Source organism: Bombina bombina, chromosome 1, assembly GCF_027579735.1.
Source record: "Bombina bombina isolate aBomBom1 chromosome 1, aBomBom1.pri, whole genome shotgun sequence".
In the NCBI taxonomy this organism is placed as follows: Eukaryota; Metazoa; Chordata; class Amphibia; order Anura; family Bombinatoridae; genus Bombina; species Bombina bombina.
In genome coordinates this window covers 474,202,385-474,228,812 of record NC_069499.1, presented here as the reverse complement: position 1 = coordinate 474,228,812, position 26,428 = coordinate 474,202,385, and the positions used below count along the sequence as shown (strand labels likewise).

Genomic DNA, 26,428 nt, shown 5'->3' with positions numbered 1-26,428 from the left:
TGTGTAGGAAGGTTCTTAGGACCGGTGGAGGTAGTGAGGCACTCTGATCATTAGAGCTTGACTTCAAATTTGCGGTACAAATTTTATTTAACCCTTTACGTGCCGTGTTATATGCTATGTAAGCTTTTTTACAGCTTTTTCCGTGATTATTTTAACAGTACCTATGTTTACTTTTTAAGGGTTAATCATTTTTACCCTTTCTCCCCTTTGGGGTTAACTATTTGTGTGCTTTATACTGCAATCCATATCAGAGTTGCTCCCAGGAGAGTTCCTCTGAACTTTCTCCAAAACTTAAGCTATTAGTGAGGTTTGCAGGGATTTGAAGGTGGTCCTACCTTGGCCTTTAGCTTATCAGAGACTTCCCTTAGAAGAGGCCATTCAAAGTTATCCATTAATGACAGGGGAGATTGTGACCCTGAAGACTTTTATTCTGAGGATAGTCTCTCTAAGTCTCAGAACCCTGCTGTTGTGGCCTAGGATGTATCCTTTAATTTCAGACTTGAGCATATCCATGCTTTATTGCTGTAAATTTTAATTGCTTTAGAGGTAGAGGATTGTCTGGCTACTGTCAAAGCAACCTGTTAAGGGGATTGATACAATTTTTAAGGCAGCTCCTAAGTAGCCTGATTCAGTTTCTGAAATGATTTCTAAGGAATGGCAGAAGCCAGGTACTCCCCTTACCAAATTTAAAACCAGTTTCCTCTCCCGTTTGTTAACACAAAGAGGTAGACGCAGCTGTTTCCACTCTTCTTTTGAGGATAGTTTCTCTTTTAAGGATCCTTTAGATAGAAAACTTTAAGGTGATCCTTTCAGCTTAGAGGTTTTATGTTTAGACCTGCAGTCAGTGTAACCTGTGTCTCTGCTGCCCCTGTTGTTTAGTGTGATCATTTCTCAGAACTTGTTCCGGTGAAGCCACTCTAGATGAGATTCAGGATCACATTAATCTCCTGAGAACAGCAAATTCATTTATTTGTGATGCTTAAAATGCTGCATTAATTGTTTTTGCTAGGTGTGCCTTGTGGCTTAATTCTTTGTCTGCTAATATGGTTTCAAGATTGCTTTCTCTCCCTTTCCAGGGTAAAACTCAGTTTAGGCCTGGACTGGATACTATTATTACCACAGTCACTTGTGGGTAAGTTAGTTTTTCTTCCGCAGGATAAAAAATCTAAGGGTAAACTTAGATCTGCTGGGCCTATTTCGTACCTTTAGACAAACTAAGGCTTTATAAAGATCCCCCCTCTGACAAGAGTTCTGGCTTTTCCAAATCCTCCTGGAAGTCCAACTCTTCTTGTTGTAAAAGCAAACAGTCTCAGATTCCAGGTCTCACGACTGAATAAAGGTTTGGCAGATTGAGTCTCTTTTGAGAGGCATGGGAGAGATCTGTTCAAGATCCTTGGATATTGGAAATCAAGTTTTTATTCAAGGCCTCCTCAGGGAGTCTTTCTGTCTCAAGATCCTTTAAAGGTCCAAGCTTTCTGTGAGAGCTCTGGAATTAATTTGAGTAATTACTCTCTTTTTAGTACCAAAGAAAGAGGGTACATTTGGCCTGTTTTGGATCTCAAAATATTGAACAAATTCCTGAAAGGTCCTACTTTTAAGATAGAGACAATTCATACATTACTTTGTTTAGTGCAGTGGGGTCAGTTTTTGTCTACAATAGACTTAAAGATGCTTATTTGCATATCCCTATACACAGGGATCAAGTCAAGTTCCTTAGATTTGCTTTTCTAGACAAACATTATCAGTGTGTGGCCCTCCATTTTGGTCTAGCTACAGCTCCCAGAGTGTTTATAAAAGTAATGCAAGCTTGTTGTCTGTAGTTTGAGCTCAAATAATTTCTGTAGTTCCTTACTTGGATGACATTCCGGCTCTTGCTTATAATCTGGCTTTGTCACACACTCAGACGGTTCTTCAGTTGCTTCAGAGTCATGGTTGGAAAATAGATCTTCTGAAAAGTTCCTCAACTCCTCAGACCTGTGTGTCTTTTCTGGGGTTCATAATTAATTGTGTTTTTTAGTCTCTGTTACATCAGCTCAGACTAAAGCTGCAACTGGCCTGTGTCTTTCTGTAGCTGAATCCTCTCCCTTTTGTTGCCCAGTGTATGGGAGTTGTGGGTGTCATGGTGGCTTCATCAGATGCAATTCCATTTGCCAGATTTCATTTTCAGGCCCTCCAATTGCAGATACTGCATCAATGGAATAGAGCCCATAAGAGTATATTGTTAGACCAGAAGTCAAGCCAGTCTTTGACTTGGTGGCAGACTCACCAGTCCTTGTTCAGGGATCCTCCTTCGACCATTGTGGATTGTAATCTCTACAAACGCCAGCCTGTTAGGTTCGCAAGCTATTTGGGGGTCTCAGAGATAGCAGGGAGTTTGGTCTCTTCGGGAGGTGAGGTTACCAATAAATATTCTGGAACTCTGTGATATATTTATGGCTCTCCAGAGTTGGCCCAACCTCAGATACAAATCATGTAGCTTTTGTAAAAAATCAGGGAGGAACTCGCAGTTCCTTAGCAACAAGGGAAGTGTCCCGCATCATCAGATGGGCCAAGCTCTATAGTTGCAGGATTTCTGCCATCCACATTCAGGGTGTGAACAATTGAGAGACAGACCTTCTCAGTTGTCAGTCTCTTCACTCAGGGGAATGTTCTCTGAATCAGAAAGATTTTGACCAAATTATAAGATGTTGGGTCTACCAGAGACTGCCTCAGTAATCACAAATTGCCTCAGTATTTTGCAAGGTCTCAGGACTCTTGGGACAGTCTGCCCTAATGGTCCCTTGGTCGTTCAACCTGATTTACATTTTCCTCCATTTGTGTTGCTATCCAGATTGATAGCCAGAATCTAGCAAGAACAAGCCTCAGATTTGGTTTGCAGATCTGGTGCAGATGTCCTTTAAGCCTGCTTTAGAGGCTTCCTCTAAGAAAGGATCTTCTCTCTCAAGGCCCTTTCTCTTATCAAGCTCTCAAAACCCACGTCATGTTGATTGAATACTTAATTCTGTCTCAGAGAGGTTATTCTGACAAGGCTATTGATACCCTGATTGGAGCTAGGGAACCTGTTACCAGACGTATTTATCATGTTTTGTGTGGTGTTTTTGTAAAGGTTACCGAAGGGTAATCTGAAGGGTCAGATTTTGTCTCTTTCTGTTTTGTTTCATAAGAAAATTGCTAAAATTCCTGACTTCAGGCTTTTGTTCAGGCTCTGATAAGAATTAAACCAGTTGTTCATCTAGTTTCTCCTCTTTGGAATCTTACTCTGGTTTTGAGGGTTCTTCAAACTCCTTCTTTTAAGCCGACGCATGGTTTAGATCTTCAGCTTTTATTCTGGAAGGTTATTTTTCTTATAGCTATTTCTTCAGCTAGAAGGGTCTCTGAGCTTTCAGTTTTGTCATGCAAACCTCCTTTTCTGATTTTTTCATTAGGATAAGGCTGTTCTTCACACTAACTATTCTTTTCTTCCTAAGGTGGTGTCTAGATACTAGAAATCAGGAAATTGTAGTTCCTTCTCTTTGTCCAGCTCCTAAGAATTCTAAGTAGCATCTTCTCCACAACTTATATGTTATAAGAGCTCCCAGGTATTATGTGGAAGCCACAAAAATGTAGTTTCTTCGTCTTATTATGTTCCTTTTTCTGGGCCTTGCAAAGGTCAGAAAACTTTAGCTGTTACTTTAGCAGCTTGGCTTAAAGCCTTAACTTGCAGGGCTTATTTTGTTACAGGGAAACTCCCACTGAGTTGCTACTTCTTGGGTCTTTCGTAATGATGCTTCTATTGATCATTTTTGTAATGCAACTACTTTGTCTTCTTTATACACTTTTTCTAAGTTTTATCACTTTGATGTGCATGCTTCTTCTGAGGCTGCCTTTGGCAGGAAAGTTCTGTGGGCCGTAGTACCTGAATAGTAACATCCTGCCTCTACTGTCTGTCCCTATTTACGGTAGTCTCGTGAACTCCACAGCTTTGGTATTGATTCCCACATGTGATGACTGATGGATTCTCACCATCTGATGAAAGCGAACAAAATGTATGCTTACCTGATCAATTAATTTCTTTCATGATGGTGAGAATTCACGAGGCCTTGCACTTTCTTTATTTTTGTTCAGATGGCTGCAGTACTTGTTTTACACTTCTTTGCCCCACTTTATCTTCCTGCTTTTATTTTTCTCTCATTTATTTGGATATATGTATGACTGAGGATCATAGGAAGTGGGGTGAATTTAAAGCTCTAATATGTTGAGGTGTATTTTGCCTCCTCCTAGTAGTCAGGAGGGGAATATTCCCAGATGTGATCAGGTACGTATAAATTTAGTTTTTCTTTCTGATAGAATCTTTAATTATGTACCACAATAATGTATGTAAGTCTTATGCTTACATAAAATATACTAAAGGCTGCATAGACAAAGCTGAAGTGCTAAAATGTAATTATCAAAAAACAAAACAAAAATGAGCAGCTTTTTGAGTAATTTGTCCTTCATATAAAAGGCTTGATATATGATAGTCCATTGAAAGGCAACATATATTTTATTAATCTTTGTTGTTTTTCACAAAGTAAGCTATAAACCAATAATTAAAAAAAAAATGCATTACATTTTTTTACGAAGAATATTATAATTTACCTAAGCTAAATCACATGATATTTAATTTGTCTTATAGAAGTTTTTTCTTTGTTCAATTAAAACAGTGACTATGCTTAACATTTCAACAGGTAGGTATTTTTTTTGCTTATGTTTCTGAAGTCACTGGCTAATTGGTAAACAAAAATGGATATATGCAGTCAAGCTATACAAGGGGGAAATGCGTGTACTATTTCCAAAATAAGTCACATGGTTTCAATTACAATAGCCTTTGGCATTGCCATAGGGACTTCTTCTGGGAATCCCCATACCATACTTAACTATTTGTTATGTGAGACCTATCTTACAAACTGCATTTACTTTTATATACACCGTTTGCCCCTCTCAGTGATTGCTCTCTTACTGGAAGCTTTGGACATATGTAGTAGACTCCAATAATGATCTTTCGACTTCCTGTATCTTTACACACATGTATTGGATACCATAACCTTTGATCTAATGAATTTAGCTTAATGTGACCATGCATGCTGTTTGTTTATATGGATTCTGGAAAAGATATTTGTAAGGTGAGGAGTGACAAAGAGGCTGAAATCTTGACATTTACAGTCAATTTCTAAGCCTGAGTATGGAGTGAGTCTATAAGCAGTTTTTTGTGGTAATGAGGAGAATTTTGATGTAAAAGAATCACTATTTTGCTTTGTGGTTTTACTGTTTTGTAAAACAGATTGTTTTACATATTTATGATATATAACATATGCTATATAAGAATAGTTTACTGTCACTTTTGTTGCTGGTATTGCACAAACTGATCTGCTGTTCCTATTGGTAAATTATTTGCCAATATGCTATGCATATATTTTAATACACAATTTGATAATATATCACTGTCTTAAAATACCAGTTTAAAGACACTGTTATTCTTTGTCATTTAACAAATGCTTTAAATATTTCCCATGATTCTAGTTCTTCAGCAGATATCTAGAAATGTAGACTTCTAGGGGCATAAATGATGTTGGATCTTTTACTTAGCAATGCATTGACCTTGGTTTCTCTGCACATGTAACTTTGGCTAACATTCAGCAGCACATATTATTACACTGTGTATTCAGTGTATATTACTATTCTAGAACTGTACAAATGCAGCAAATTATCTAAATATAGCTCTAATGTTTGACAAATTACATTAGTAAATGTCTATTTTAAAAATGAATATAAAAGCAAATGGCATGTGTTCTGTGCGTCCAAAAATGTTTTGTAGCAGTATGAAACTGAATTGTGCATAGTTGATCTGTTGATAGAGAGAGAAGTTCACCAAATCCACATTCTAATATCACCAAAGCACCGGCAAATCAACTTTACTAAATCCAGGGTCCTTTCGAAGCTCCCAGTAGGTATCATTGGAAACCCATGTCTCCTTTTGATGGGCATCAATAATTTTCCTACAAATTTGAGGTTAAAAAAGAAACAATTTTAAGCATTTTGCTCTTTGTATCAAGGGAAAATGACAAATAAATTGATAATCTATAAACAGTTCATGGACAACAATAAGTCAGCAGAAGCTCACCTGTGGCATCCATTGTGTTTGCTGGTGTATAAGAGGAATGAAAGGCTGTCTCTCCCTAATGATTTCTCTTTTGCCCTGCCTCAAATATAACTTATTAATGTTTAGTCTTGAAGCTGCTGAAGTCACCAAACTAAACTACACATATAATAATATGTATTAGGAGTAAGTCAAGCAGATTACTTGCTAAAGATAAGCCTCACTTAAGGACACACATAGAGCAAAAGTTAGCAAAGGGACCAATGTTTGCTTCTTGTCAATATGCATATACATGAATGTGAGACACTGGTAAAGATTTTTTGTAAGCTACACAAATAGTTATTGTTTTTCGGTCTCATTGATTGTGGAATCTTTATTATCTATCGGCTAGATTACGAGTTTTGCGTTATGAACGGCTCGGTACTAACTTGCAAGTTATTGTCACCGCTCACCTCCCTATAGCGCTGCTATTACAGGTTTGCAAAAATATGTGAGCGTTGAGCAAAATTGAGCTCCATACCGCACTCCAATACCAGTGCTGCTTTGAGCTGGTTTTACGTGCTCGTGCGCAATTTCCCCATAGACATCAATGGGGAGAGCCGGCTAAAATAAAGCCTAACACCTGAAATAAAGGAGAGTAAAGCTCCGTAACGCAGCCCCATTGATTCCTATGGGGAAAGAAAATTTATGTTTAAACCTAACAGCCTAACATAAACCCCAAGTCTAAACACCCCTAATCTGCTGTCCCCGACATTGCCGACATCGCGACACCTACATTACACTTATTAACCACTAATCTGCTGCCCCCAATGTCGCCGTCACCTACCTACACTTATTAACCCCTAATCTGCTGCCCCCAATGTCGCCGCCACCTACCTACACTTAATAACCCCTAATCTGCCGCCCCCAACATCGCCGCCACTATACTAAAGTTATTAACCCCTAAACCTAACCCTAAGTCTAACCCTAACCCTAACACCACTAACATTAATATAATTGAAATAAATCTAAATACAAATTACTATTATTACCTAAATAATTCCTATTTAAAACGAAATACTTAACTGTAAAATAAACCCTAAGCTAGCTACAATATAACTAATAGTTACATTGTAGCTAGCTTAGGTTTTATTTTTATTTCACAGCTAAGTTTGTATTTAGACTAGTTAGTAAATAGTTATTAACTATTTACTAGCTACCTAGTTAAAATAAATACAAATTTACCTGTAAAATAAAACCTAACCTAAGTTACACTAACACCTAACCTTACACTACAATTAAATAAATTACATTAATTAAATACAATTAACTAAATTACAAAAAAAACAAACACTAAATTACACAAAATAAAAAAGAAATGATCAAATATTTAAACTAATTACACCTAATCTAATAGTCCTATGAAAATTAAAAAGCCCCCTTAAAATAAAAAAAACCCTAGCCTACAATAAACTGCCAATAGCCCTTAAAAGGGCCTTTTGCGGGGCATTGCCCCAAAGAAATCAGCTCTTTTACCTGTAAAAAAAATACAAACAACCCCCCAACAGTAAAACCCACCATCCACACAACCACCCCCCAAATAAAAATCTATCTAAAAAACCTAAGCTCCCCATTGCCCTGAAAAGGGCATTTGGATGGGCATCGCCCTTAAAAGGGCATTTAGCTCTTTTTTTCAGCCCAAACCCCTAATCTAAAATTAAAACCCACCCAATAAACCCTTAAAAAACCTAACACTAACCCCCGAAGATCCACTTACAGTTTTTGAAGACTGGACATCCATCCTCAACTAAGCGGCAGAAGTCCTCAGCGAAGCCCGCAGAAGTCTTCATCCAAGCGGGTCGAAGTCTTCATCCAAGCCGGCAGAAGTCTCGATCCAGACGGCATCTTCTATCTTCATCCATCCGGCGCGGAGCGGCTCCATCTTCAAGCATCCTCTTCTCTTGACGGCTAAGGAAGAATGAAAGTTCCTTTAAGGGACGTCATCCAAGATGGCGTCCCTTGAATTCCGATTATTATTTTTTTTTTTAAATATATTTTATTGTAGAGGACATATTTGAGACAGTACAGGCATATTTTAAAACATATCAAACTTAAAATATTACATTTTGTTTCGTTTTAGGCTAGGGTTTTTTTATTTTGGGGCTGCTTTTTGATTTTGATAGTGCAATTAGATTAGGTGTAATTAGTTTAAATATTTGATCATTTCTTTTTTGATCATTTCTTTTTTATTTTGTGTAATTTAGTGGGGTTTTTTTGTAATTTAGTTAATTGTATGTAATTAATGTAATTTATTTAATTGTAGTGTAAGGTTAGGTGTTAGTGTAAGACAGGTTAGGTTTTATTTTACAGGTAAATTTGTATTTATTTTAGCTAGGTAGCTAGTAAATAGTTAATAACTACTTACTAACTAGTCTACCTAGTTAAAATAAATACAAACTTAGCTGTGAAATAAAAATAAAACCTAAGATAGCTACAATGTAACTATGATATTGTAGCTAGCTTAGGGTTTATTTTACAGGTAAGTATTTAGTTTTAAATAGGAATTATTTAGTTAATGATAGTAATTTTTATTTAGATTTATTTTAATTACATTGAAATTAGGGGGTGTTAGGGTTACACTTAGGGTTAGGTTTAGGGGTTAATAACTTTAGTATAGTGGCAGCAGATTAGGGGTTAATAACAGTAATGTAGGTTGCGGCGGTGTTAGGTACAGCAGATTAGGGGTTAATAATATGTAACTAGTGTTTGCGATGCGGGAGTGCGGCGGTTTAATATGTTTATTATCGTGGCGGCGATGTCCGGAGCGGCAGATTAGGGGTTAATAATTTTATTTTAGTGTTTGCAATGCGAGAGGGCCTCAGTTTAGGGGTTAATAGGTAGTTTATGGGTGTTAGTGTACTTTGTAACACTTTAGTTATGGCTTTTATGTTACAGCTCTGTAGCATAAAAGCCATAACTACTGACTTTCAGTTTACGGTATGGATCTTGTAGTTATAGGCTGTACCACTCACTTTTTGGCCGGACAGGCAAAGTCGTAATACCGGCGCTATGTAAGTCCCATTGAAAAAGGACTTTTTGAAAGCTGCGGTAGTTTAGTTGCGTTAGGGCCAAAAAAGTGTGCGGTACAGCTATATCTGCAAGACTCCTAATACCAGCGGTAGTGAAAAAGAGCCATAACGATGCTCTTTCACTCATACCGCAAAACTCGTAATCTAGCCGTATATTTTTTATTTGCGGCAAAAAGGACACCATGTTGACTAGCTGTCCTGACATTTAGAGATGATGGATGAGGTCTGGGCTTCTCTTTGCTTCCCGATGAGTACAAGATGTTTTTTCTGTTCTAGTCATGGTACTTTTAATTGGGGAATGACAGGGGCCAGTAAAATCTCTTGGGGCCTCCGCATTAACTCTACCTGACCCAACGGTTATGTTTTAAAATATGTCCCAATAATTGTTATATACATAATTACCTATGTGTAGTGAGTAGAACCACAATTTCCATATCTACTTGACCTTAAACTTTGAGAATAAGGGCACTGCTTATCAGAAACATACCGAAAATACTTTGGTGTGTATTCTACATGATTTTCTTCAAGGAGTTTTCTCCGATTTCTTTGCAATTCTTCAATTCTTTGCTTTTCTCTGGCTGCAGCATCTATATTCCCTTCTTCTAGCCATCTAAGATTAAAGAGTCACATTTCATAAAAAATATTTCTTCCCTGGTTTTGAAACACTTATTCAAGTACATTTCCTGCTTATGTTAATCCACTACAAAATAGTGTTTGCGATAGGCCACCATCTCTACTGTACTACATTAAGTTGGACCTGAAAAACTAAGGAACTTTCTGAAATAATGATAGTTACAACTAAGATAGCTATTAAACAGTGTATAAAAACAGTACTGTTCAATCTATGGCCTAGGCTAAAGCCTGCCTCAATTGCATTTTATCTAGTCTCTCCCACACTAAGGGCCCAATGATCTACAGTTCTCCACTTAGGCTAGATGATCTAAGATGTCTCGTCAGTATGGCGAGGTCCCTCAAAAAAAATTAAAAACTCAAATTTTACATTAAGTGATGTTCATCTCACTATGCAGGGTTCTGTATGTGAGAGACTCCTACATTACAATCTAAGGTCTACAAAATGGTTTGATTTCTCTCCATGCTGGCAAGTTTTTGATCATCACAATACTACTCTTTCTACTTGAAGCACACACATTGATCCTAATTCCTTTTCTCTGTTTGGATCCAACATATTTTTTCTGGGTCTTTCTGTATATGTTAACACTTTATATAGACATACATATTTATGTTTCATTTAAACAGAATATATTTTTGACATTTTACTATAGAGCAGTTTATTTTCCGCCCTTTTACCTAATGACCTTCTGAGCAAAAGGTTGCATCTCAGAAGACATGAACTAGGAAATATGTTAAGATGGATTTCTAATATCTGAAGACTGTAAGGAATGGAACTTACATGAAACCACTTTTGTTTAGTTTAAATCCATCACCCAGAATTGCATTCTGCAGAATAGTAGCTGGACAGCCTGAAGTAGTTGCACTCTTCTTACAGTTTGGACACTTCTCCCTGCAATTTCCTTAAATTTCTTTGAGCCTCATAACATTTGTAATACGCCTGATTTTAGACTTACTATTCTAGAAAACATCTTTGTGCCATTTTCTTTACAGCCTCCTTTAATAAACTGCTGGAATATATAAAAGGTTTCTCATACTAAAACAAGTGCACTATTTTCTGATCCACCAGGGCTTTTACTGGTATTCTAAAACACATATTTAAGATATAAAGCATATCCAATAAGAAAATGTCTACCTACTTCATGAAGGCTCAAGGCATACACCCACATACATTACCTTTATATGCCTCTATAAGGGTATGAGAGAAATACTTGCCTTTGATCTGGCCTAAACCTTGCATCAGTACTTGGAAGAAAATCTTTTAGAACTGGATCTAGTTCATTCAGTTCAATAGCAAATCTTGTAAATCCATAATAAAGTTCGTAATTAGTTGGCATTGACCCTAAAAAAATCAGAAACAATTTTTATTACAATCAAGTGTGTAATTATTTTTTAAACCAATGAATTACATTTTTAATGTTATTTTTTTGTTTCAGTTTTTTTGTTGTCTTTTTTAGTGGATTTTCATAAAACAAAACTTAAAAATTAAGTTCCTGTGTTTGATTCAGTAGCACATATACTAAATGTGTATAGCTTCTGTGTTAAGACCCCTCTCACTTAGAACAGTTTATCACTAAATCCACTCTCATGCAACTGGTAAACATTCATTTTATAATCTTGATAAGACTTTGACTGGGAACTACTGTCTTACAATGTCTTGCTACTGTAAAATGGGCATGATAATGAAATACTGCTCGGAAAGCAAAAAAAGTATAAACAAAACAACACAGTAAAACAAGCATGCTGCCCTGTGGCGTTAGCACACCAAGGCTTCACTCCTCATATATGGGTTGTTGGCAGCTAAATAAAATATAATTTAGCATACAGGGACAGCAACACTGCAGTGCATACTGCAGGGAGTCACCACCAATCCTACACTTAATCAAGGATATGCAGCAGCGCCTTTATTGATTTTACTGGGTCTTACAAACAAATGCAATGTTTCAGGTAAGCATTGATTGCCCTTAATCATGGTATCACAGGCTAAACATAGCAGGAAGAGGAACAAATGGAAGACAACTTTATAGTCACTGTGCTGAGGTTCTTGATGGTGGTTAGAGGGTGGTATCGCTTAGGTACGTGTAATTTAAAGTTTAGCCATCTTACCTGGCCTCCATATGCATTTGGCAGAGGGTGCAACTCCACAATAAAGTCCTTCATGCCATTTACCAAATAGCCTATGCACAACCTTCCCTTCTTGATCCATTACAACTCCATGAACTTCATTTACACTTGAGCTCCAATAATTCCCCTAAAAATAAATACAATAAAAAAACAATAAACCTAGAATTATCATCATTCTAATTACCATTAGTGTTCAAGAGTCTTACACATTTTAAATATTCTATAAAAAAATATTATGAGTGCATAGTTTTAAATTTGATCAAAGATTCCTTGTTTGCTTTTTGTTTTTTTAAAAACCCACATTCAATTATAATAATGAAGTCTCTACTTTTATAATATGACATTTTAAATATCACCATTTTGATATCAAGGTTGGATTAATAAATAAAGCTACTAAAACTGTATCTCTTAACTCAAAATAAATCATAACCCAAAATAAATCATAGCCCTGTAATAATCAGATTATACTTATTTTCAAGTTTTATTTCCTTGGTCTGGCTTTTTTATTCTTGGAACTGTATTAAAACCCTTAATATAAATGACAGTCACTAGCATAATGTTTCTACCTAGTCTCCCCCAAGCTACACACTCTAAGGTTGTGAATACAATATATTATTAGCAAACCTTTCTGCTAATAACCACTACCTCATCCAGTAACCAAAACCAAGCTGTCTGTTGGCTATTCCAATTTCTGGGCCAAATTACAAGTGGCTAACATCCACATATCCAGTAAACGTGTTTGTTTGAGCGCAAAGTAAATTTGTGTGCGTCAGGTTTGTGTGAAGACCTTGCGTAAAGGGTAAGAGTTAAAAAAATGTGCACCAAACACAACATAAGTAAATATAGTATATTGTAAATATTTTACATTCCAATGTTCCTAGTATTTTTTTAAATATATATATATATATATATATATATATATATATATATATATATATATATTTATATATATATATGTATATATCTATACCTGTATATATATTCATATAGATATATAGGTATAGACCTATATATTTTTTAAAATAATTATATATATATATATATATATATATAATACAGTTCTGATTTACTGCCTCCAATATTTGCTTTAACCAGCTTGTCTTTAGTATTGGGTCCCCTTTTATATACCGGCATAGGGAAATCATGGAAAGCTTTAATCTCAAGACGACATGCCTGTAACTCTCAAAATTGAGCCTGGATACTCATCTGATTCGGAGGTTTAGCGTTCAGAGACATTGGTTAATAGTCCCTTGGGTACTGGGATTTTTTTTCTTTAGGTAGATGTGTATGAAGAGGGTCAAATGGGAATTTCCCCTGAGAGTGAGCAGGTAATTTGGTGGAAGGGAAGTAAAGAAGGTTGTGTGAGTTGTAGTCACTATTAGGGATAACAGGAGTTAGGAGAAGGGTGGCAGCTATGGATAGTTGCATTTGGGTAAGTTCTCCATATTCAGCATTGCACCAGCAGCTCACAAGAGCTGCTGGTGCAATGCTGCCCCCTGCAGACTCGTGGCCAATGGGCCGCCAGTAGGGAGGTGTCAATCAACCAGATCGTACTCATGTTCAGAGCAGGCAGACATGGTTATGGAGCAGCGGTCTTTAGACCGCTGCTTCATAACTGTTGTTTCTGGCGAGTCAGAAGACTCGCCAGAAACAAAGCCCCTCAAGCTCCATACAGAGCTTGATAAATAGTTCTCTTAGTCTTCCCTGCAACTGATCTAGAGACTTTACACCATATCAACGTAGCCATAAAGACTACAATTATGTAACAGCATGTCCTTGTTTAAAAAAACTGTAAGCTTGAGCTTAGCTGTCTCTGTAGAGCAGTCAGAGCACAGGACTAACAGTATATTAGTTATACTGACAAAAGGTATTTTAATCCAGCTGTATGATCTGTTAGTTAGTCTAAGCCAATAATGGCCTTTACCTCTGGTGAGAAAACATGCCTGTGGCACAGATCACCCAGTATGCACACAAGGTGCAAATGTACATAAATATGACTAACATGCTAAAGAATGCAGCACATGGTGTATCATAACATTGATGTTACAAGCATATGTTATAATAATCATCAAAAAGTACTCAAGAAGTGTTATTCTATAGTAGTCATCAGAAATATATGGACTTGAAAAAAGTTAATCAGAGCTAGTTTATACTTGGGGGTCTTGCAAATTCTGGATCAATAGACTATGTAGAGGATATTTCCACTGCTCATAATATACCCATCCTTTGTAGAAATTCACCTTTACTGAAGGGACGTACTCAAACGTGCAGGAACATGGCCACACTGTGAGCTGACTAAATGATTTCACCCCCCCCCCCCCCCACTGCCCTGCAAGTCGCTACCACAAGGAGATGAATTGCCACCCTGCTAGAGCAGTGTTATGTCATAGTGAGGAGGCTGCTCAACCAAGTTTTGGGCCAGTGCAGGCGGGATTTGGTGGCGATATCTCCACGTTATTTTCCGGTGGGACCCAAAGTGCCATCTTATCTCCTCTTTTGTAAGGACGGTTCACCCGTGACGCAGCACGTAGTACACAGACGAAGGTAAGACAAGAGAGGCGGAGACCGGACATCTCTGCAGTGTTGAGCTTTCTGCTTGTGAGGTGCAATTTTTGGCCTGAAGAACACCACATGGCTGTTAGGAGCACAGCAACACTCCTGGCAGGGCCTACTACAACATAGAAGGACCAATCAGCATAACAGCCATGCAGATCTAACTGAACTGAACTGCTTTTACATTTCTATTATTTCTTCTCTGCATTGGCGTGAGTACCACCTGTGAATAAGGGGCATTATATCACTACATGTTAAATACGTCCTGCCAAAATTAATATGGCCTCATCCATGTTATAGATAACATTAATATCCAGGGCAGTACTGTGAATAAAAAGCAGCCCTGGAAAAAAGATCAGCCCTATTTTACGTTGGGTCTGTGGAATGCACACATAATGCACATGTAATCAAGGGGATTACTGGGGTACTTCTTCCCCAATATATATATTTTTAAATTATATTCTATTAGTTTGTAATAAAAAAAATCCAGATTGTTGTTATTGTAAACTTGTTATTGTAACCTACAACCCAATTTCATCATGACTCCCTTTCAAAGTATGGAATTGCTTATCCGTAGTGTGATCTGGAAAAGACACAGTGTGACTTGACTAGACATTAGACATCATTCAATGGTACATGGCTTAGGAAATAAAACTTACAAGGAAATAATTTGTGACCTTAATACGTATAGCTCAGAGAAGAAGAAAGGAGATACTGCTGCATTGCCTCACATGCAGCACCACCCCCTTAAAGGGATACTGAAGTCAGAAAATAACTATTGACCAATGCAAAAAACTTACAAAAATAAAGTCCTTTACAATGCCCTATCTGTTTCAAATACTAACCGTTTTGCAGCAAATTGTGAATTTTTAACCTTTTCCAAACCCACTCCATTGGTAGCGTTCAGCGTTGTCTAAGCAGGGTTGACAACCCTAGTTGCAAGATGGCGGCAGATGTCCGTGATGAGCATGCGCAAGATAGCGCAAACCATCATTGAATATGTCACTTTCTTGATAACCAATGCGCAAGCATGACTCTGATTACTATGTGTAATTTCGGCTTCACCCAGAGCAAACGCATGCCCTATTTGAAGAATTAAAGTGCGCATGCGCAATGTGCCAAAATCGGCTTTTAATGATATGCACAAAATAGAGATCCGCTAGGACATATTGGAGGGGCTGGATTAAGTGTCGTCATCATCAAATGATAAACTTGTTTTAATGCCGTTATGCAGCTTAGTTTCAGAATCAAAATAGGTAAGTTATTTATTGTTTATATATTTGTGTTGAAATGTGGGTTCCATTTTGGCTAAAAAAGAAAATATTTAGTAACCCTTTAAATTGTAGCTGGCCAGCTCCAATGGTGCAGCCCACCGGAAAATCTCCTGGTGTCCTGGTAGGCCAATCCAGCCGTGTTAATATTATCTTCCTATCTGTATAACAATGTTGCCAAGCCTTATTATCTTAACTATGGTTGAATAAAGACTCATTTGCAAGTGAAACACACCAAGATCTGTATTTTTATAGATCTTAGTGTGTTTCACTTGCACAAGAGGATATTCAGCTCTGAAGAGAGCAAATACCAAAAGCATCCTTCTACGTCCGCATTCTGAAGTGAACAAAACTGCCAAATGCACATCTCTAATATAGAAATTATTGTGGTGTTCTATTATTCTCTGAAGCAGCTCAATGATCTGGGATTATACTGCATTTTACTTAGTCTTTTATCTCCCAATAAATGCAAAAATAGCAAGGGCCACTTTGCACTAGAAATCATTAACCAGAGATCAGATCACCAATATTTGCTGTTGGAATATAGCATGGTGGTAGTTAAACACCGTTTTTCCCATACTATACTAAAATAGATTATTATTTAAGATATTATAATCTGTGTTAGCTCATATGGCATGGAAATAAGTCGTTAAAGGCAGCAGGCCAACCTCCACTATTCAAACTGAACACTTTTTTTAATTTACAAGAACCAAACCCTAAAGATGCTACCACCACTATGATAGCTACAGATAAGATGGTGTATCAAGCAACCACACAAGCTCTGTCTATCCCTCAAGATCTGCTTTCTCAAATACAATCTACCATCATTGCACTTCCATCAAAGTGGGGTATCAATGACCTTTATAAAATCTTAACTATCCTTACTTCAGAAAGATATCAATGAAATGAGATCTGGGATTGAAGTACTTGAAGATGGTCAAGATACACTGAATAATATGGTTTCCTCATCTACACAACAGCTCTCACATCATGAATACTTAATACAGAAATTGGAGGAAAGGATAGAGGATTTGGAAAACAGTGGTTGACGTAACAATCTGAGGATAAGAGGCATATCTGAGAACATTGACCCAGATGCTTTAAAAACTTACTTAGTAGATCTCTTTAATACCATTCTCCAGTCACCGAGCTCTATGGAAAGAGCACACAGGGCCTTGAGACTGCGGCCTAACCCATCGGCAGCACCAAGAGATGTTATCGTAAAATTTCTACATTATAAGGATAAAGAAGAAATAAGGGCTAAAAGCAAAACCATCTATCACATATCAAGGAAATGTTATTCAACTTTTTCATGATCTCTGTTCAGCGACCATAGAAAAAAGGAGAGCCTCATCATTCATGGTTAATAAAGACTTATCATAATTAGACTCACTAGTAACCTCAATTTGTCTTTCCCTATACCTGAAACCCTAGAGACTGCTGACAAATCAGCTATCGGAAATTTAGATACCTTACAGGCTAAAGAACAATGTCCACAATGGACTACCGTCCACAAATATTAGAGAAAAACTTCAGATTCTGCACAATCCAGTATGACTACCTGACTTTCAAACAGAACACAATTCTCGTTTTCTGTTTTATTTCCAGCTCTGCGGATGTTCCATCTTCACATATCACTTTTTTCCAGATAAATATGTTTTAAAATGTTATTTAAATCAATTAACCAAGAATTTATTTATTTTTTGTAAGTTTTAAATTCCTTCATTTGTCGAAGTTAAAAATGTTAAGCACATATGTTAGATAGTTTGATGTATACCTGTTTCTGCTTGTGAACAGAGATTGCAGGAAAATCTTCTGCTACTTAGTTAAAGGGAAATTGAACCCACATTGTTTCTTTCGTGATTCAGATAGAGCATGCAATTGTAAGCAACTTTCTAATTTACTCCTATTATTAATTTTTTTTCATTCTCTTGGTATCTATAGTTGAAATGCAAGAATGTAAGTTTAGATGCCGGCCTATTTTTGGTGAACAACCTGGGTTGTTCTTGCTGATTGGTGGATAAATTCATCCACCAATGAACACATGCTTTCCAGGGTCCTGAACCAAACAAATAGCTTAGATGCCTTCTTTTTCAAATAAAGATAGCAAGAGAACGATGAAAAATTGATAATAGGAGTAAATTAGAAAATTGCTTAAAATTGCATCTGAATCACGAAAGAAATTTTTTTAGGTGTCAGTGTCCCTTTAAATCTCATGTAACTGCAGAATTTGAATGGAAAAGTCATGGTTCTTACTAACGTTTGTAACAATATTAGATTTTTAATTCAGTTTAAGTTAGTATATCCATTTTGAAAACTATTTGTTACTATTTTTGTTTAACTAATTTAAAGATGTTAATTGCACTTCTATTATTTAATGTTAGAATTGATTGATTACCCCCCTCCTTTAGTTTGCTCCTCTGAATCCCAATAATATTGCCTGACTATAGATGGATATACTTATATTTTATTTCACTCTGCTAAGATTCTCCCTATAAATTATGAAAATTAGGAGCAGCACAAAGATAGGCTTGAGTGAATTAATAAAAAGTGTACATCATTTATTATTGTAAATTAAAAACATATACATACAGGTACAAATCCCCAAATCCGGAATCCCAAAATCCCAACTATTCTGAAATTTAAACATTTTCCAATCCCAAGCAGTTTGGATAAAGGTTTTTTTTAACTGTAATACCATATACCTATATTATAAAAGGCCAGGTATGTTTGTCCGATGCAGTCATGCGCAGTAGAGACTGCATCACGAGACAAACATACCTGTCCGTAAGCAGCAGGGTCTGGTGATCAGTAGGAGACTGCGTATGTCCGCTGTGAGACTCAGTAGTGGTGAGTGTCTGCGCGAGAAGTTAGAAGGGAGGCGGGTGGGCGGATCATCGCTGGAGGGGGCGGGAGCTGGTGGGACCACTATGCTGCTAAATTGGTGGTGTGGGAGGGTTAAGAGGGAGGTGGGGGGGGCGGCTCATTGCTGAAGGGGGCGGGTGGGACCGCTATGCTGCAGAAAAAAAGTTGAGAGCGGCAGGGAGGGGGGATGAGGGAGAGGTGATTCTGGCCCATGTAACGGGCTTTAAGACTAGTCGTATATGTGCATATACTAAAAATTATAATAATAGTTTTAGTCCAAAGTAATATACCGGTATAAAAAGAAGGAAAAAAAAAAGAATCTAAAAAGGTATCCAAAAAAAAGTTTCTGTGACTTCAATATATTAAAAGTCCTGGATTAATCCCAATGATCCAATATATGTTCCAAATTTAGGTGATAGAAATAATGACTTCATATATTGATCTTGATCTAGAAAATAAACTTCAACATAGTGCAAAAATGCTATAGAAGATAAATTCCTAATTACCACGAAAAAGGCTTACCAGATATAACTGGATAGTTTGAGCAGAATAACAATGTTGGGTCAACACATTTAAGACAGGTATCTGCTCAATTGTAGACCTTAATAAATACCATACATCAACCAATCAAAAGGCATATCCTGATTAGTGAAATTACATCACAACAGCTTTTAGTAACATAATGCCCATAAAGGAAATGGCTTCTTATATTTAAACGAATACACTTTGTATAAAGGCCATTGCCCATATGTAAAATGGCATATACGAACAGACAAGGACCTTGTATAAAGCATGCCTGAAAATAAAAAAAAAAAAGTGTTTTTTCGTACTTGTGGTACGAGGTTTGGTTTTTAATATTTTAAGTCATCCGTGGTACGAGGTTTGTAGTATATATCGGAAAATACTTTTTGGACTGGGAGCCTTGTTAATATAACATGAATAGATCACCATATTTAATATTTGTTAAAGCTTGCCATAAATAAATGGGCATTTTATATATATTGAAACACTTGATATTTAATATTTATCAAATACTTGATATAAAGTGTTTGTAAAAGCTTAACATAAATGAGTGGCTGCATGGGCAGTATTTATATTGAAGTAAAAACGTATAAAAAATTGTGTAGTATAAAAATAACACACTATGGGGCCGATTTTTTAAACAGTCAATCAGCTCCAATGCATCTGTTTCTGCGTGAGCCTTCAGGCTCGCCGGAAACAGGAGTTAAGAAGCCCCTTAACTCATACGCCTCCTCTGAGGCGGCGGACATCAATCCGCATGATCGTGTACAATTGGGTTGATTGACACCCCCTGCTAGCGGCCGATTGGCTGCGAATCTGCAGGGGGTGGCATTGCACAAGCAGTTCACCAGAACTGCTTGTGCAATGTTAAATGCAGACAGCGTATGCTGTCGGCATTCAGTGATATCTGTCGGACAGCCAGACATTGATAAATCAGCCCCATAATGTAAACTTGTTTTTAAGAGTAAGTGTAAGATATACATATGCAGAAATCTAAAAATGAACATAAGAACATGCATAGAAACTTTATAACAAAAAGTATTATATAAAAAGAAATCTAAAAATCATATATATAAACAAGATGTTTAATATTGTCTTTAAAATGCTACAAAATCCTACAAAAATAAAAATAGATACAAATAGGTAAAACTGAGTTAATCAAACTGGTCAACTCTCTTGGATGTGTCCAGAAATTACTTATAACTAATAAACATATCTTACATTTAACACAAGACAAACCATAATCCATTAACAATTCAAATAAATTTCAAATTTTTAAATTTGAATATATAATGTTAAACAATCCTGATAATTAGTACTTAAAAATACATATATTCATAAAGGTTTACAAATATTATTAAGTCAGTAAAATATGATAAAAAATAAATTAGTTAAAATACATAAAGTGAAAAAAGTCTAACAAAATAATTATAAGAGGGGAAAAATCTCAATGTTGCCATTGAGCCCCTTGGGGAAGATATAATCCACAATAAAAAATACATTTGAATTTTACATATAAAGGTTTTTTTTCTGAAACCCCACCTCTCCATTGTTTAGGTACTTTACACATCCCCATGTATTTTAAATTAGAAGTACTACCATTATGATGATCTTTAAAATGTTTATACAAGGCGATGTCAACTCTCGTCCACTTAAGGTGTTCTCTAATTCTATCTTTTAAGCTCTGTGATGTTTGCCCTATTTATTGTAAACATCACCCACATTCTAAGAGGTAAATTGGTTTTAAGGCCATGTCGCTTTAAATGTTCTGCATGTAAAGAATCCTCTTATTTTCTTACCTTCCAAATTGGCGTCACAGAGTATTTTTAGATTTAGGAACACTTGGTACTAAAATAGTTTTCAAATTTTGTGTTTTTTTTAAAAAACAAATCGGGTACTTCTATCAATTTCTCTCCTATGATATCTCCCTTTAAGAAATGGCAATGTTTTCTAATGATTTTTTCAATAATGTGTCTATTTTCACTAAATTATGTAATAAACTGAATATTAAAGGAACAGTTCACCCAAATAATGTTTTATTTTTCATTGAAAGTAATTTATAATTAGCGTATGACAGACTGAAACAATAAACAAGAAAGTTTGCCTATAAAATTAATTTGTATTTTTTCTACAATGAATTTAAGAGGCTTGTCTATACCCTTGCTTGCCAAATTAATACGTACGTTTAGCCCTTTCATCCCTGTTGTGACCCGCCCTCAACATGCTGTCATGTGAAAATAAAAATAATCAAAACTGCATTCTGTAGAAGATGTGGGGAAAAAAAACGTTTTCTGCACCTTTAATCTGGTAAGCAGCCCAGCGGATTGGTCCAGGGGACATCTGGACTTAGTGCTAATAATCAGGGTCAGTGCAGAGAAACTGGCACTCTGTACATCCCCCATTTCAGCTATGCAGTTATAGAGCAGGCGATTGCTTTTAGCTGCCCTTCATACTGCAACATATTCCTGTCTCACACACGAGTGCTGCAAGTGCCGGGCTCCCAGCTCTGAAGTCAGCGTGTGAAAGGTCTAAGTTCAGCTGCCGGCCTTATTTCTTCCCTCTCTTGCTGTTGCTTTTCACATTTATTTATATTTTATGTTGCTATTTCAGCCCCAAAAATAAATTTTATGTAGCTATTTACACACCAAAAATAAAATTTTAAATTGTATGTTGTTATTTGCAAACCAACTCTAACAGCTAGATGTGTTGGTATACATTTTCAATGCAAAAATTGGATTGAAAAAATGCTATTTCAGCTCCAAAAATAAATTTTATGTTGATATTTAAAAACCAAAAATAAAATTTTAAATTGTATGTTGTTATTTCAAAACCAACGCTAACAGCTAGATGTGTTGACATACATTTGAGTTGGTGTTGAAATCACAACATACAATTTAAAATTTCATTTTTGGTGTTCAAATTTATTTTTGGAGTTGGAATAGCAACATAAAATGTGTTTACATTGCAAATGTATGCCAACACATCTAGCTGTTAGAATTGGTTGGTGTTGAAATAACAACATACAATTGAAAAATTAATTTTTGATGTTGAAATAGCAACATACATTTTTTTTTCCAATTATTCAACTTTTACATTGCCAATGTATGCCAACACATCTAGCTGTTAGAGTTGGTGTTGAAATAGCAACATAGCATTTAAAATTTAGCTTTGGTATTGAAAAGGCAACATCAAATTTATTTTTGGAGTTGGAATAGCAACATCAAATTTGTTTACATTGCAAATGTATGCCAACACATATAGCTGTTAGAATTTATACAATGCTCTAATCTTGGTTTTATTTCTGCTTTTGGTTATATTTCAGTTTTATTTCACACTATATTACTATCAAAATTCATAACTGTTTTCTATAACCCCTGTTTGTGTATTCAGCCACAATCTACAAGCAACAAACAGGGGTTATAGAAAACAATTTTGAATTTTGATGGTAATATTTTTTTTAGTACTGATAATTTGGTTATTTTATTTATAAATAATCACCCATACAATTACACAGAAAAAAACGATTGTTTTCTATACCCCTGCTTGTTGCTTGGAGATTGTGGCTGAATACAGAATGAGCATTTCTAAGGGAAATGATTTGGATATCATTAAATAAGTGGTTTGGATAGGCTGTGGGGCGTGGTAAAGTAGCATGGAAGTACAGCCCTTTTGCTTGGGTGTTCCACAATTGTCAAGATGCAACTACAAGCAGTGTTACAAAAGGTAAAATTTATACAGAATTTTACAAAATTTATTCATCAGTATACATTTTTATAGTCATGACAACTGCGCAATTGTAGATACTGGAGTTTATTTCACTGAGTGTACTGGTCCTTTAATTTTCTTTTCCTCTTTAATAATTTTATGTTCATATGAAAGTTGGGAACTTCTTTTCTAGTCTCATTAATGTTTTGCACATTATTCCGACCTTCTATAAAACTCCCTTTTAGGAGATAGGATTACTTTTCCCATTTTTTAGCATTAGAACAATTTTTTCAAATACGTAATAGTTGGCCTTTTATTAGTAGAATCCAAATGGATTTTTAATTTGGATTGTATCTTTCCCAAGTGGCTTAATACCAACATATTAGTTATAACTCATTTCTGGACATTTCCAAGAGGGTTGGCCAGTTTGATAAATTCATTTTTATCTTTTTTATTTTTGTAGGATTTTGTATAATTTTAAAAGACAGTCACCTAGATTACGAGTTTTTGTCGGTAAGGCTGTGCGGTGCTAACGAGCAGTTTTCCCTCACCGCTCACCTACAGACAACGCTGGTATTACGGGGTTTTACATACCCGGCGTTAGCTGCAGAAAAGTGAGCGGAGAGCAAAACTTTGCTCCACATCTCACCTCAATACCAGCGCTGCTTACGGTAGCGGTGAGCTGGCAAAACGTGCTCGTGCACGATTTCCCAATAGGAATCTAGGGGGCAGAGCTGGCTGAAAAAAAAACCTAACACCTGCAAAATAGCAGCATAAAGCTCCTAACGCAGCCGCATTGATTCCTATGAGGAAATAAAAGTTATGTCTACACCTAACACCCTAACATGAACCCCGAGTCTAAACACCCCTAATTTTACACTTATTAACCCCTAATCCGCCTCCCCGAAATCACAGACACCTGCATAATATTATTAACCCCTAATCTGCTGCTCCGGACACCGCAGCCACCTACATTATACTTATGAACCCCTAATCTGCTGCCCCCAACATCGCCGACACCTACATTTTATTTATTAACCCCTAATCTGCCGCCCCAATGTCGCCGCAACCTACCTACACTTATTAACCTCTAATCTGCCGCCCCCAACGTCGCCACCACTATATTAAAGTTATTAACCCCCTAAACCTAACCCTAACCCTAACACCCCCCTAACTTACATATAATTTAATTAAATCTAAATAAAATAACTATCATTAACTAAATTATTCCTATTTAAAACTAAATACTTACCTATAAAATAAACCCTAAGCTAGCTACAATATAACTAATAGTTACATTGTAGCTAGCTTAGGGTTTATTTTATTTTACAGGCAACTTTGTATTTATTTTAACTAGGTAGAATAGTTATTACATAGTTATTAACTATTTAATAGCTACCTAGTTAAAATAAAGTCAAACTTACCAGTAAAATAAATCCTAACCTAAGTTACAATTACACCTAACACTACACTATAATTAAATTAATTACCTAAACTAAATACAATTAAATACAATTTAAAACAATTATCTAAAGTACGAACCCCCCTCACTAAATTACAGAAAATAATAAAATAATTAAAATTTTTTAAAACTAATTACACCTAATCTAATCCCCCTAATAAAATAAAAAAGCCCCCCAAAATAATAAAAAGCCCTACCCTATACTAAATTACAAATAGCCATTAAAAGGGCCTTTTGCGGGGCATTGCCCCAAAGTAATCAGCTCTTTTACCTGTAAAAAAAAGTACAATACCCCAACATTAAAACCCACCACCCACACACCCAAACATACTCTAAAACCCACCCAATACCCTTAATAAAACCTAACACTTAATTGTAGTTAATTTAGGTAATTCATTTAATTATAGTGTAGTGTTAGGTGTAATTGTAACTTAGGTTAGGATTTATTTTACAGGTAAATTTGTCTTTATTTTAACTAGGTAGTTATTAAATAGTTAATAACTATTTAATAACTATTGTACCTAGTTAAAATAAATACAAACTTGCCTGTAAAATAAAAATAAACCCTAAGCTAGATACAATGTAACTATTAGTTATATTGTAGCTAGCTTAGGGTCTATTTTATAGGTAAGTATTTAGTTTTAAATAGGAATAATTTAGTGAATTATAGCAATTTTCTTTAGATTTATTTAAATTATATTTAAGTTAAGGGGGGTTAGGGTTAGACTTAGGTTTAGGGGTTAATAACTCTAATATAGTTGCAGCGACGTTGGGGGCGGCAGATTAGGGGTTAATAAATGTAGGTAGGTGTCGGCGATGTTAGGGATGGCAGATGAGGGGTTAATAAAATAAAATTAGTGTTTGCGATGCGGGAGGGCGGCGGTTTACGGGTTAATATATTTTTTATAGCGGCGATGTCCTGTTCGGCAGATTAAGGGTTAAACATTTTTATTTAGTGTTTGCAATGTGTGTGTGTGTGTGTGGGGGGGGGGCTCGGTTTAGGGGTTAATAGGTAGTTTATGGGTGTTAGTGTACTTTTTAGCACTTTAGTTAAGAGTTTTATGCTATGGCGTTAGCCCATAAAACTCTTAACTACTGACTTTTAAATGTGGTATCAGTCTTGACAGGAGAGGCTGTACCGCTCACTTTTGGTTAGACTCGTAATACCGGCGCTATGCAAGTCCCATAGAAAATTTAGGATACGCAATTGACGTAAGTGGATGAAGCAAGTAGATTGCTGAAATTCAGTAACAAGGTAGACTGTAATGTTATGTTATTTAGTATGTCTGAGGAGAAGCTTTTGAGCATTGCATCGATCACAAGCAGTGGTTTCTAACTTCCTTCACAAGCAGCAAGGGATTATTACCTCAGCTAAACTCTATTAAGTATATGAAACTGCATTGTACAGCGCCACCTCAAAGTATTTTGCAACAACAGCTATGTTTATTATTTCATGAGCTCATAAAGGACTTCTAAGTAAATAGGTATACTGATGTCATAAGAAGTTATTGTGAATAATATATATATTTGTATTTGTCACACTGTATGTTATTGGTTAAACAACTTTATAATAATCAAAGCAACATTTTATTTTAAGATTTCTTTGTGTGGTTATTACTTGTTTCTGTACTAAAATCTTATAGGACCCCACACCCTATTACTTTAGGGTGTCCCCTATAGGTGGAGGCACTGCATCATACAGGCATCCCTTCTATACCTGATTTTAACCCCCCTCCTACTCTGCGGAGGCTTAGATCTCATACATGAAACAGGTACACAGCATTACACTATCACCTAGCTCAGGGAAGGTCAGGAAAGGGTGTTAGAATGGAGGCACTGCTGAGATCGAGATGCGGGGCAAAATCAGAAGAGATGCATCTTTTAAAACTAGAAGAGGTGAGAGAGTGGGCAATGCAGAAAAAGGTACCAATTGAGCAGGCAGTGGCTATGACTTGGATACCAGTAGGAACCAGTCGAGATAAACTATGTGAGTCACTCCAGAGAGCACTTCAACTAAAAGAGTACCCTAAGATAGTAGCATTTAACACTTGGGGTAGCATATTAATAGACACCAACCAATCGCCTAGATTACGAGTTGTGCGTTAGGGTAAAA

At 36.2% G+C, this 26,428-nt stretch overlaps 1 protein-coding gene across 2 annotated transcripts in view; it reads right to left on the bottom strand.

Annotated features, from left to right (window-relative positions):
- Positions 1 to 4,499: 4,499 nt before the first annotated feature.
- The window catches only part of OSBPL6 (oxysterol binding protein like 6), a 664,468-nt gene continuing 642,539 nt past the window's right edge, over positions 4,500 to 26,428 (bottom strand). For both annotated transcript variants that reach the window (XM_053698504.1, XM_053698502.1), the window contains 4 exons: positions 11,920 to 12,064; positions 11,029 to 11,155; positions 9,671 to 9,793; positions 4,500 to 6,014 (listed from right to left, as the gene is read on the bottom strand). In XM_053698504.1, coding sequence (XP_053554479.1) covers positions 5,906 to 6,014; positions 9,671 to 9,793; positions 11,029 to 11,155; positions 11,920 to 12,064 — 504 coding nt within the window. In that variant the 3' untranslated portion in view covers positions 4,500 to 5,905. The remainder of the gene's footprint in view (positions 6,015 to 9,670; positions 9,794 to 11,028; positions 11,156 to 11,919; positions 12,065 to 26,428) is intronic.